This window comes from Fringilla coelebs (genome assembly GCF_963513975.1).
Source record: "Fringilla coelebs genome assembly, chromosome: 4".
Lineage (NCBI taxonomy): Eukaryota > Metazoa > Chordata > Aves > Passeriformes > Fringillidae > Fringilla > Fringilla coelebs.
This window is the reverse complement of record NC_140032.1, coordinates 9,885,556-9,899,671: the sequence shown is the minus strand read 5'-3', so window position 1 is coordinate 9,899,671 and position 14,116 is coordinate 9,885,556. Positions and strand designations below refer to the sequence as shown.

The following is a 14,116-nucleotide window of genomic DNA, read 5'->3' as shown; positions in this document are numbered from 1 at the left end:
AAACTTCCCCTCAAAGATTGCCTATGGATAAAAAACATTTGTATAAAATTGTGTTCATAGATATGTGCTGCTTTCATCACTCAGTTTTGTGGAAGATTAAGCAGAAGAACCTTCCGCAGCAAGTTCTAGGAAATGCCAAGAGAAATAACTTCAAAACCTGACAAACATGCAGTATCTAAGTTTTAGGTAATTACCTCTCAGTCTTACCCAAGTCTTTGTTTCACCTTTAATCTTCTCTGCTAATAAGCCAGACTTCTATGGAAAACACACACAATATTATTTCCCAGAAGAAACAGATTCTTGTACCAGTATCTTTGGTTACAGATGACCAAGCTCTAATCAGGACATTTTCCTACAGGATCTAACTATGGACTGAAGTCACTGAAAGGCACTTTTTAGTCCTCAATGGAGTGCATAACCTATGACCTCCCACGAGTGCTCTTGTGATAACCATTTTTCTAATACCTTTTTAGGCTATAATGTTACAAAGTTGGATCTGTTGGCATCATCCTCTACCTTTTGCATGCCCAATACACAACCTCTAAATAACTGGGTGGCAATTTGCCACCTTAGTAACTCAGGGGGGCAGAAGCAGCATGACCGGTACTGAGACAGCTGTCCAAGGAAGTTCCAACAGCTTCTACCCACACAACATCCGAGAACAGCTCCAAGAACAATTAGAACCTTCCTTTCCCAAACTGTTAACAAATGGATCTTGTCCTGTGATTCATTCAGGTCCTTCAATTAATACATTTTTTTATCATTTTCCAATCAAACATGGATCCCTTGCTATGAAGAAAATCATCTTCTATGTGAGGCAGTCATCAAAATCTTAAACACTGCTTTGGGGCAAAGGGGAAGGATTACATCAAATTTAGCTGGACTAAAAATGCCTCTGCTGGAGATTTTATTTTTACATTACGTTGGTGGGTATTCATTAAAGCCACATCAGCTGCTCATCGTGGGAGATTTAGAATATTTTGGTAACATAAGAATAAAGTGTCATAGTAACTCAAAGCTCCAGGGCTGTTCAATAAGCACCTGTCAGGAAAAAATGTATTGTATCCAGTTCAGTCAGCAGCTCCCTAATTGATTATTCACCTTTAAAATGCAACATTGGTTAATTACTTTGTTAAACAAAATTAAATAAGTTAGGCTGAAAATCTCTCTTTGCTTTCTTCCTGTGTAGGCACATTTGTAAATCAGGCCTGGACCCTCACCTTCTTGCTAACATCTCCACACCTTATAAGATGTCTGGAGGAATGAAAAGATGTCCTAAAAGTTTGAGGAGGTACACTTGGTACAAATATTGCAGAAGGCAGCCACAGAGCTGTCTTGTACTAGCCAAAGGTGTATCAAGCTTCAACAAAGAGTATTCAAATGGATCCTCAGTAAGCAGCAACTGTATACTCTCCAGTCACAAAGCAGCCTGAAAAATTTCCAGAATTAAAAGAGAGCATCCAGACTACCAACATTACACCTGGGGTCTTTCCAGACTGCAGGACCAGACTGTCACATAATCAGATATAGAGAGCACTGGTCTGCCCCCTGGTAAAAGATACCCCTGATGGGCTTTTGGGCCTTTGCTGTGCTCAGGTTTGGCATTCAATGTGAATCTTGCTAGTGAAAAAAAGGAGTTCAACACACACCTGATAAACAAACATCTCTCAAATAATAAGCAAGCAATTCAATATAGATTACAAACCATGCAATCAGAGATTCATTAGTAAGTCCATATCTAGACTTCTGTCAAGACAGAATGTAAATTCTCTGGACTGTTTTCTAAATATCTCTTCAAGAAAAAAAAGAGATCATGCTAGTAGCCAGTTACAGCAGCTCTCTTGCAACTAATAGCTGGAGAATACAAGCCATCCATAGCCATCACCCATTTGAGTCCTTTATTTGAAATATTACACTTTCCAAAAATATCTACAGATACCTATACCTACATGATCTTCACATTTCGATCTTCTGTGTCTTTGGGAAGTTTTATGAGACCTGATCAGAGAGCTTTTAACAAATTAAAACCTCCAATATGATATCTCCAATCTAATGGATATATCAATAGGACTATTGTGGTACAATTTTGAAAAATTAATGGACTCCCAAAATAAGTACGACAAGTAATAAACCATAAAACAATTAATTTTCTTTTCCTTTTCCAATTAATTCTGGATGTACACATAATAATAATTTTCTTGTGAGAATAGTAATTTAATTCATTTCCAAAACATCACAGAATAATTCAGGGTGGAGGGGATCTCAGGAGTTCTCTAGTCTGACTGGCTGCTCAAAGCTGGTCTGTTGAGAGATTAGACTAGATTGTGATACCCTGTATGGGTAAGTCAAGTTTATAAATTCCATTGCACTGGATTTTCATTGCATATTTTATAGATGATGTCATAAAATAGGTACAGCAGTCATATATCCATGATATATAAGATAAGAACACCACGCTTTTAAGGAAATAAGGTATTGTTTTTAAAACTACAATCCTGAAAAGAAGATGTGAATATTGTCCTTGAGGAAACACCCCTTGCACAGCCAGTTTATAAATTCCATTGGATACTGGCTATTTTACATTTGTTTAAGAATCACTAGGGCAAGTAAGAAAACTGGTCATTTTTCAGTCCTATTCAAACCTCTACCATCTCCTATTAATTTCATGCTAACACATAAATATTTCAGCACCCCTTTAATCATATTGCTCAGCTGTTTGTACATGAAGCAACTAGCTTCATTCATTCATCCTTCCTACAAAGACAAAGACAGACTACATTGATTGCATAACATCCATAGATTATATTTGTGCTGTGGGAGTTGGTGTCCAACACTGTCACTGTGACTGTTTTTACCATATTACATTCTTTCTCTGTATATCTGCCCTTTGTGTGTTTTCCTTGCTTGAAAATACCACAGTGCTTCAAGCATATCTCATGTTTAAGTTGGAAAGGCACAGGCAAAGGCAAGATGCCAAATTCAAGTAGCAAACTGTGAAGAGGTTTCTCTAAAAGCTTTTAAATTGCACAGAAGGAGAACATTGAATACATAAAGTAAAGTTGAAGCTGCAAAGCATTCTGCACTGCAGTAAATATGAACTATATAGACAAGAGGTTTCATGGTAGAATCCCCAATTTGGAAGTTTTGATCTAGTTGCCTGAAGTGTACAGATAATTAATCTGTTTACAAGCTGATGCTTTCAAAGGTTGAGTGAATTTCAATACCTGACACATGGTATGCATCTGGTAGACTCGACCTTTTCAAGCAATACAGTACATTCTGTGTAACAACATACTTGATAAGGAAAATTAGTTTATGGATGAATCACCAGAACTGTACATCTGCGTGTGCCTTCAACAGATCTGTACAAGCTTCTGCATGGGATAATAAATAAAGAACATTAAAAATATATTTTTTTCCAAGGAGTGTGTACTTAGGGAGGAACAACAAACTGGAAGAGAAAAGGGCAAAATACACAGGAATGAAAGTTAGAGGGCTCAAGGTAGCTTGGATAAATAAAGGCAAAGGAGACTGCAAGTACATGAGCGCAACTCTTGACAAAACACTTCTGTCCAGGGAAATGAGATGAAATCAGGTGGATGAGATTTTAATGGCAAGTACATCAAGCATGGAAGAGAAATGGGAAGACCTCAGGAAAAAGATCTTCTCTTACAAAAAACACCAAATACTCCCCAGGACATTCCACATCCACTTCATGCACCTCAGTGAGGTCAGAGTTCCTCAAGGAAGGAAGAGATTGTGGTATGTGCAACAACAACCCACAAACACCAGTGATAACACTCCTACATGTTTCTGGAAAATGAATCTTCAAAGATTGTGCTAAAATTAAAATTTAAAATAGCAATTAAAAAAAATAACAAACAAAAAAAATAGCAGAATAGTTGTTTTAGGCTTAATTTTTCCAGACAGAAATTTTTGTTTGACAAAAATTTGCTTGACAAGACTCAGGGGTTGTATATATATATTTATAAACACACATGGTTTAGATATGCACAAAAATGTGTTCAATAGCAAAGCTTTAAGCATAAGCACTGATTTTTGTGTTTCTGTTCTTGGGTTTTTTCTGTTTGCTTCTTTTTTTTAAACACTCCATTTAACTGAATGCAAACATATATCATCACACAAGAACAACTTTTGTCTGCTATTCTGCTTGATTATTTAACTTACTTCTGCCTTACAACCATGAGAAAGACAATAAGAACTGAGCCTTGTATTTACAGCATTTACTAATTTTTAACTATTAACTATTTTTTCATAATTAATTTTCACAAGCTTCACATCATCTAATGATCTAATAAACTAAAGATCTAATCTTTTCCATCACATTTTCTTCCTGCAATTATCTTAACCTTATAACAGCAATAAAACCCTGTTGAACACTTATTCATTGCCTAACACTTACACAAGCTCTAAGTATTCCACAAATCCCAGCTCATCCATCACCATTCTTGCAACCTACTCCTACTGTATGCCACCACCAAATCCCAGACAATTTTCTGCAATTTCATTTCTACACTTTTGTCCTGTTTGACAGAGTCATTCTGATTCAATACTTCATCTGCTGAAATCAAAAGGAAATAGGCTTTATTATGATGCCATCCAAATTCCTCTTTCAACTTTGCAGTACATGCAGCACTTACCACAAAATAGAAGGAATTTAATCCTTGGACATCAGGAAAAAAGCTCAAGCTGAAAAACTTAAATGTGATGTGGAGGCTTGACAAGATTTTCTAAGGCTGACAAGACTTAGAACTTGGTTTTGGATAAACTCAAAATGCTGCAGAAGTTAGTTTTCCATTAAACCATCAAAATAGTAATGTAGACATGGATCCAAGTTAAATGTGTAAGTTTAAAACTAAAATTTAGTATTCCTTTCAATTCAAATTGCCACCTTTTAGTACTGTTAAATAAAAGAGGGCTGGAGTTAGCAATATAACCAGAAACATGACTGAACCAGAGCAGCACGGGGAAACTGGGTACATCCAACTTATAAACCTGTATGGCGACATTTCAGAATGAAAACCACTTTGCACTCTGCACACCCTCAGTGCCTGCAAGCTGCTCTCACACCAGCAGCAGTGAGTGTGAGACATGACAAGCTCCTACTTCACTGGGTTACTCTGGACTTCCTGTATTAACCTGGGAGCACTGGACGCAGACCAAAGGGACCTTTGGTCGGGGAGATGCCGCGGACGATGCAGTCGAACAGAAAGCTGATCTGCTCCCCTTCAGCACAAGAGAGGAAAAAAACACCAGCCCCTGCAAGAAAGCACAACATAAATATGTATGGTTTACACCTGGAAACATTAGAAATATATTTAGCTGAAGCTATTTATAATGTATCAATCAAAAGAGTTTAAGTGCAAGCCATAAAAAGAAATCAACAAGATATTCTCCTGGGAAAAGAAATAAAAAATTCAGGTCAGCACACACACACTATACCACAAACATACATATAAATTCAATAGCTGTCTAACAACTTATGCTAATTTTATGACATTCAGGCAGTTAAAGTAGTGTCCTAGAATCACAGAATGGCTTGGGTTGGAAGGGACCTTAAGGACCATCTAGTTCCAATCCCCCCTGAATGTCAAAACAGACACCTTACTCTCAACAGCTGTCCAGGTCTTTTGTTCTTATTTACCCCTAAAATTTTGTAGGTCAAACTTAACTATGCAGTAAGTGTCAGGAATATTTAAAGTGTCATCAAAAGAATGAACCAAGTTAGTTCTACTTTTAACCACTTTTAAGCAAGAGGAGCTCTTTATATGTCAACAAATTAGAATTTGGTTATATTGCTGGATTATGGTATAAATTTCCTAGACTAAGTCCTATGTGTCTATTATTAACAGAATGTAACACAACTCCACAGGTTGTCATCAGATCTTTACCCTTTGCTCTATTCTGATATTTGCTTTCCATTCATTAAGAATAGCCCCAAGCAAAATTAGAATGAGATTCACTAAATAAACAAACAAGTTATGAGCTCCATGACACATGGCTGCATGAACAGCACAAAAGACTAGAAGGGCTCCACAGAACATTTTATAAATTGTCAGTCCAAATATAAATCACATCAGGGAAAAAAAAAAATATTTTTAAACATCAGACAAAAGACCACCCCAGTAACCAGACATTTCAGGGAAATAAAACTTCAATAACAGACAAAAGAGGAAATTAAATTAGTATATAGACCTTGAAGAAGTGCTGCCATTTCACCAGAGCCAAGCATACTAGAAAACTTGAATACAAAATCTTAGACCTGCAGTAGGGTTTTGCACATTACCTTCCTTGTGACTCAGGCCCTAATTTGGACATATGTTTGACTTCTGCATGTTTCTAGCCAATTCTGAGCTGCATTCGTATTTTTTTTAATTTTACTCAGAGAAGCCGAGCTGATCTTGACTAGAATGACTGCATCCCCATCACTTTCCAAACATATGCCCTGTCATATCCAACAGGATACTCACATTTCACTTAAGAAATTTATACACTTTTGACAACTTGACAAAGGGCTGTGTGATTCAAACAAAAAGGATAATATAAAGTGGATCACAAACGACAGCACCTACTGAGTAAATTAGGTATAACCGGCAAGCTGTAAACTAATCTCTCTAGGAAAAACACATTCTGGCCCACACTCTTTTGTCATTCTCAATTTATGTCACATCTAAGTCTCTCCCAGTTCTGCTTAAATCTATTCAAGACAACATTGTTAGAGGCATCTTCATAACTTGATTTGTCACTCCACCACACTTGCATCTCTTCAGATCTTACCTATCAAGAATTCTTCAGCCAAAGAAACAAGAACACACCCTGGCTTCATGATCAGAGGCCATCTAGGAAACTACAACACTAATCACACAGCTTGACAGATATGAAGGTTTCTGCTGGTGACTCGCAGTCTTGCCCCATCTCCGCCTCCCAGGAGATGCCAAAGTCAGAGAACATTGTATTAGGATAAAAAAAATCTGAGTGCAATGTATTCAGGAATTATCTGAAATTCAGCTTTTTCTTTGAGCTGACTTCTCCTCCCTGAACAGTACAGACAGTCTACAGGAACAGGACCTTTGCATTCCATGCAGCATAAGCAAGCAGGATATAGACACAACATAGCAGAGGACATTCAGGTCTCAGGCACAGTGATCAAGCACTATGTGGCTTGATAATTCAGCAGAATCCTCCCTGTTGCCATTCAGGGCAAAAAAAAAAATAAAGATTCTTCAAATGTTTCTGGACATAAGGAGTACATCTGGACCATTTTGTTCTTTTATCACCTTTGTCAAGAGTTACTTAAACTCCTAAGAGGCTCTACAAACTTTTGACTTTAATGGAAACAAAGAAAGTAAATGTGTGCATGTGAGCTGACTGCTTAACTCAAAGGACTTTTTCTGCAAATAGCTATCAGTCATCTGGAAATCCTAAAACCAAATGTGATGACCTTTATATAACCAGTGCAAAGAGTGTATGTCCATGTGCATGTGGATACAAATCCAACAGAAAAATACAATAATCTCTTTGTAGATTCTATTATTCATATGAGCCCCTTAATTGCTGACTTACTCTCAGGAAACATTTTCCTTCTAGTTTTGGTAGGTAGAACTAGATTGCAAAGGAAGGAAGAACTCTGAGTGCTCTTGCAAAAAACATCAAGGGAGATGAATGAGTAGGTAGGGCTAACTAAAGCATATATAAAAGCAAGTGATTACATTTCTTTTCTCCTTTCTTGAGAAAACTGAGAAATTCACCACTGGAAATTACATATCTCAGTCATGTGTTGGAACTGGTTTGGTGCACAGGCATTTAGAAGCCAAGGAATGTGTGCTATGCAGTGTAATACCATGCAGCTGTTCACCAGACTGAAGGGCTCACTCAGCTCTCTCCACAGGCTATGAGACTTGGTGAAAAGCAGCCTCCAACCACTTGCATAAGACTGAAACACTCAGCCAGTCAGTGCTCTGTGCAGTCAGCGGTAAAGCATTGTACAGTCCCTCAAACATTCAGGACAGGTTGCCAATTCCATAAAGCTTCCAAGTAATCTTGCCAATGTTGATTTTAACTCATCATATTAATAAAGCAAACCCATGGGCAAACACACTTAAAAAATGGACAATAGCCAAAAATTACTTCAATCTCTGTAGTGTGTGTGAAAGTAGGGAGGAAGAGTCAGTTCTTTCCCATTAATTACCACTCCTAATGGGCAATACTAGAGCCTGAAGCCTTTTGTCTGCAGGACAGGCAGGAACCATAGCAGCTCATTCCATGGCAATCAGCATGTACATCCCAACCCCAGCCTTGAGCAGCCCCCTTCAGAGGGGACCTCACACTGCTCTTCTCTGTGGGGAAAATGACAGAATATTCCTATTATTGCCGACTAAGATACAGCCATGACAACCAACAATAGATAAATAGAGATAATGTTGGTTGCCTGCAGTAGGCCTAAGTAGGAGACAGCACAGAATATCAAAATATAAACAGAAGTTTCAATCTATGCAACCCAGGATTTTTCAAAAAATTCCAGATCTTACCCACCCAGTTTAACCACCCCTACTACTTCTCAATTTCAAATAAATGCAGAAGGGAAAACAAGAAAGGAAGTACCAAATTTTATCAAAGCACCAAAAGGACTACAGAAATATTCCTCCTTATCCTGCAATTAGCATTTGTTCTTTCAAAGGGCACTAAGGGTCCCACAAGTTCCCTTCTTCAAGGAGATGCTGTCAGAAAATATGAGGCAGCTTTAAACCAGGCTCTGGCAGCTAATCCTGAAGCACTTGACCATTGGAGAGCCTGAATCCTCATAGTGTTAATGTGCCCTTTTATTACCCTACTTGATTTTTTTCACACTGACCTCCAAGTGAAGATTCTCCTGGCAACTGGTCATTTTAACTGGTGCACACTAATTGAGCTGGGATCCTGGGAAACTGAGAGGCTCCTTTTTTCCAGCCTGTTCCTCCATGTAAACCTCTCCATTGACTGCTAGGCCAAGACACCAGCTTTTTTGCAAACGATGTGTGACTAAGCTTCAGCTACAGAGGGAACAAAATTTTGGCCCAGAAAATAACTTAATTGCAGCTTTCAGAAACAGAAAAAATTATTTTTTAAATCCCTAGCAGTACAATTGTGATGTTAAGAGTAAGAGGAGTTCAGAATGGAAATGGTCTTCTTCCTATTTGTGAATAGACTTTGTGAACTATCTTGAAAATGCACCTAGATTTAATATTTGAAAACTCAGCATTATCTCAGATGGTTTCCCTCTTCCTGGATTGAGTACCAAAGCCTTTGGAGTTGAATTAAACCTGTACCAAGCAACAGAACATAATGAAGTGTTTTATCCTTATAAAAACTTTCATGAGGAAGCATGAAACAGAAAGCTAAAACAAATTCATATCCTTTTAGACCTTAGTTCTACCACAGATATACCCAGAAAAGCCCTGCTTCAGTTTGATGCTTCATGTCTTTTGTAATGGAGAGGCAATCGAACCACAAGATTATTGGTTCCTTTTAATTAGGTATTTATTACAGTGATATTTAAACCTTAAATTCACTAATCCTCTGCATTCAGAGCTCCACAGGATGAATGTGAGCAAATATATGGTTTAACCTGTAGGAAAGTAACATTAATAATAGAGTCTGCATAATATTATATTACACTTACATGACAGAATAATGGAGAATGCTTTTGTTTAGGAACTAAAACAACTTATGTAATAACATATCAATTTTTTTTCCTGAACACTACTTGTTTGCCTCAAGAATTCCAGAGGACTGAGTTAAAAGCTATCTGGAGAAAGATGGTCTTTCTCTTTACCAACACACTCCTGTCAAGAATAACCAGTTTTATTTTTCTTTAGGTTCTATTTTCAAAAAGCCTTTTCTTATAGTGGCAATATTAAATCAAGTGTTTAGACTAAACACATATTTAAATGTTGTCATGCCTGCGGATATGTTTGACTGCTTAGTTAAGGGCAACAACTCCTTTAACAAGATCAGCCTGAACTTGTAAAGAGTTTCCAACTGTGGCAGGCTATTTTGTACCAAACTGACTGTGCTGTTCTTCTCTCTGAATGCACACACGCAGGGGAAAGACAAATACCCTTCATGGCAACTGAAAGGCCTCAGCTACCAATACACACATTTCCTAAGAATGATCCACAAGGTAGTGGGACCTTTTCCAAAGCACTTTTCTAATTCTGTTCACTTGTAACCTTAAAAAAATAATAATTTCATATTTTTTAAGAGCATGCACACAGAAGAGCTACTGATGACCCTCTGTTTCCAGAAACTAGCATAAGTTTAAGGGAGGAAAAAAAAGAAAAACCACCATGGATAATTCAGGTTACAGCTCTTCATTTCACAGAATCATTGAGGCTGGAAAAGATCCTGACATAATCAAGTCCAACCTTTGACTGGACACCACCACGTCAACTAAGTGCCATGTCCAGTCACTTCTTAAACACCTTCAGGGATGCTGATTTCACCACCTCTCCAGGCATCTCATTTCAATACTTGACAACCCTTCCTGTGCAGAAATTCCTCTCAAAGTCCAACCTAAACCTCCTCTGGCACAGCCTGAGGCCACTTCCTCTCATCATGTCCCTTGTTGCCTGGGAGAAGAGACCAATCCCCATTGGGCCACACCCTCCTTCAGGTCAAAAAGAGGTCAGGAATTTGGGTTTCCATTCCATAAAAGCAGAGCAACCAGAATTTACATGCAGAGCAACAGTATGCAAGTGCCAGGAAGAATATATTTGGATTTGGATCAGCTCTGAAATCTTTTCGATAAACAAACTGAAAAATTAGAAAAGTATGCAAGTCAAACAACTTCACATCCAAACTGGCAATCTGCATATCCATCTGTGCTCACAGGCCATCAATTCAGCATGGCTTCAAACCCTGCTTATGAAATTAAAACCTTATTAATAAAAACTTAATTATATGTTATTATACCTGTGCATTTATTGACTAGCCTTTTTAGATCTTGTATACATGTTAGCTGAAGTGAGAATTTGAGAAGTCCTAAATTGGCCATGGGAACAAGAGATTTATCTCCATATAAAGGTGCATCTTAGCTACTAGGCTATGGAGAGCTTCAGCCTGCTTGCTTTCATTTTGACCCCAAATATTACATGGCTCCAACCCCATAGTCACAAAGCAGCTAACAGGGAAGGGACCAGAGAGTTGTTCTAACTTTAAGGAGTAAAAAGTCCTCTACGGGATTTAGAAATTAGCATTTACAAAATGAGAACATTGATGCTGCCTGGAATCTCAAAGCTCCATATCACTTTCCCCTCAGCAAACAACAAAATAATTAATCATAATTTAATAATCTGATCATGAAGCCATTTTACCTTATCTCTTGCATAACACAAACCATAAAATTTCATTACCTTATTTTTGCTCTCAGTAGCAGCTTTTGACTAAAAATCTTCTGGAGAGCCATAAGGCAATTTTTAGCCAGGACTGCACACAGTCACATTTCTCCTGAACATCAGGGTTGAAGCCTGCAGAAATCTACTCAGAACAGACCCTCTGATAAGAGGCTGCCCGTTTGACAAAGTAGCACAGCTGGTTCTGCAGTCTCCACTTGGAATGAGAGTGCATTTACATTTCTGCAAAAGGCATTGAGCAACATTTGGAGGACAGGTTCCATTGGTACTTACAGAAGCCACACCTGGTGCCCCCTTCAAAGATGAATCCATTGGGGACAGCCCCGTAGCGCCGCAGATCCGAGAGCTTCCACTGCCCCATGACACTGGGAGGAACGTCTTTCACCAGGACAAGGATGTCATTGCAGAAATGCAGGGTAGCAGGCCCACTCTCTAGTTTTGTGCCAGGGGCTACAAAGACTTGAAATCTATGAACTATCAAATAAGGGAAAAAAAATTACTACAGAATATAAAAGTGTTATGTAAGTCATTCTGTTCAGCTGTGGTACTTGGACCAAACCCTGCCCACACAATGAGACTCTGGCATAAAGATCTACATGGAGCCCAGACAGCCACATGTAAGTAGCTGTAAGGCCATTACTCTCTATTATGCCAGTTTGCCATTTATGGTGGATTTTTTCCAGGTTTGGAAAAAATCCACCATATCTTGGCCTAATGCTACAAATTATTAAAGTTGCAATGCTATATTAATTTATCCTAATCTTCCAGGCTAATCCCTATCTCAGATTAGTCAATCATCCAGCCCAGACTTCACTTACCTCTTCCATCTTTGCATCATTACATGGGTTGCTCTCTGTCTCCTCCTCTAACCTGTGATTCTCCTTTCCCACATGCATGCAGAAAAATAAAATGGTGTTCAAGGAGCCCAAATGCCAAGGCTCAAAGAACTAAACAAATCTCTCTATCACTGACTCATCTGCAACCTTTAATAAACTGCTTCACTTCCTCCCTAGCAGTAAAATGAGGAAAATTACATTTTTCCACCTTTGTGATTATTTCATGAGTTGGTGATGGTAGATGCCAAGACATTTTCAATTACTAGGAAACTAAGTGATTTATAGGTAACAAACACTTTAAGATGTCAGTTAATTTTTTCATATTTCATATCTTGAATTTTTAAAGAGTGGAGAAAGAAAAAGAAACACCTATCTCATTTGAGTTTACAAAATCCCAATTCCAGTATCATCTGTATTGCAGTATTCTTACCCAAGTTGTTCTAGGCTGGTCTCCCATTTTCTCTTCCAGGACTATTGCATTCTGAATAATAAGTTATTGGGATCACTTCAAGGGCTCAAATCTCAGTGTTTCAAAGGGAACAATTTAAGTGAGCAAGCATATAATTCTCAAACAATTGTTTTGACCTTCATTACTGCTCTAGTTTCTTTCATATTGTGATTAGACACAAAAAACCCAACCAACAAACAAAATAATAACAAAAAACCCACAACAAATTTAAAAAAACAAACAGCATCTGTCTTGGTAGAGAGAAGCATTGAGACTCTTATATTTCCAGGAGGAGGGTTTTGGTGGTGCTTATCAAGAAGCAACACAGATTTCGTTTTTGGTTCTGTATCAAAGATCACACAAACAGCTCCCTGCCTGTGAAATTTACTGGGTAACTTCCAGGTACTCTCAGTTCTTGCATCAACTCATCAACTCTTCCCTGTTTCTTGCCCAGTCCTCTTCAAGCATCACAAATTTCATCTGGGTCTAAGTCTTGCTTCTCATCTAACTGCTTGCTGTATTCTTAGTCACGATCTGAGCTGTAAGCCAACTCCTCATCTATGACATGCATTTGCTAAGTTCCCTGAGGCTCCAGCAGAATTAGCCACAAAGTCATTCGAGTGAAATGTGCAAGGAGACAGAGATAGATCTAACTAACCACAGCTCTGCTTACAGCTCTGCCAGCAGCACTGCTAGGGAGCAAATCAATAGTCACACCGTGTCCCCTTTGGGGCACGCAGTTGTTACGCAACCTGCTTAAACATCAGCTATCAAAAAGACAGCAAAACCATCATGATCAATAATGCTCAGAAAGCAATCTTTAATGCCATTTGTACTCCTTTGCCCAGTATTTTGCTGGCCATTAAACCATGGGAGAAGAAGCATCAGGACTATTTCTGCTTCATAATTGAGGAATGAAGCCCACTCTTCACACGATCAGTTGCAAGTTACAACAGCTGCTGAAAACAAAGAGCTCCGGCCCAAGTACTAGACCACTGTAAAAATACAGCATACCCAATTCTGAACAAAGCCAAAGTAAAAGCATATTTGAAAATAAAGCTTTTTCCATACACTGCTCTCTTGGTAAATTGGAATTTTTCAAAATTCTTCCCAGCCTTTGACTTCTCTTACTCTATGAAAAAAAAAAATTGTGAGGACACAGAGCTGAGTACATCCCTGAACAAAAGGTACTACTTAAATCCATCACTTTCTTCAGTCCATCTTTTCCTTTTCACAGCTATGCACTGACCTGCAGTACGCTAACTTCTCAAAATGAGTTGTGAGCCCAAGCACATTCCAGGAATCACATCCACCTCATCTGCTAAAAACTGAGAGAAAACACTGGGAACTCCAGTGTGAACGCCTCCATTCTGTGGTCTTCATTCAAGAACAGTGTCAGCTCCTTTCACTTTTTTTTTTTG

General features: G+C 38.3%; 1 protein-coding gene across 3 annotated transcripts in view; it reads right to left on the bottom strand.

Annotated features, from left to right (window-relative positions):
• DOK7 (docking protein 7) overlaps positions 1-14,116 on the bottom strand; it is a 58,809-nt gene that overhangs the window by 40,073 nt on the left and 4,620 nt on the right. For all 3 annotated transcript variants that reach the window (XM_084205300.1, XM_084205301.1, XM_084205302.1), the window contains exons 4-5: positions 11,685-11,885; positions 5,161-5,280 (exon numbers count right to left, since the gene is read on the bottom strand). In XM_084205300.1, coding sequence (XP_084061426.1) covers positions 5,161-5,280; positions 11,685-11,885 — 321 coding nt within the window. The remainder of the gene's footprint in view (positions 1-5,160; positions 5,281-11,684; positions 11,886-14,116) is intronic.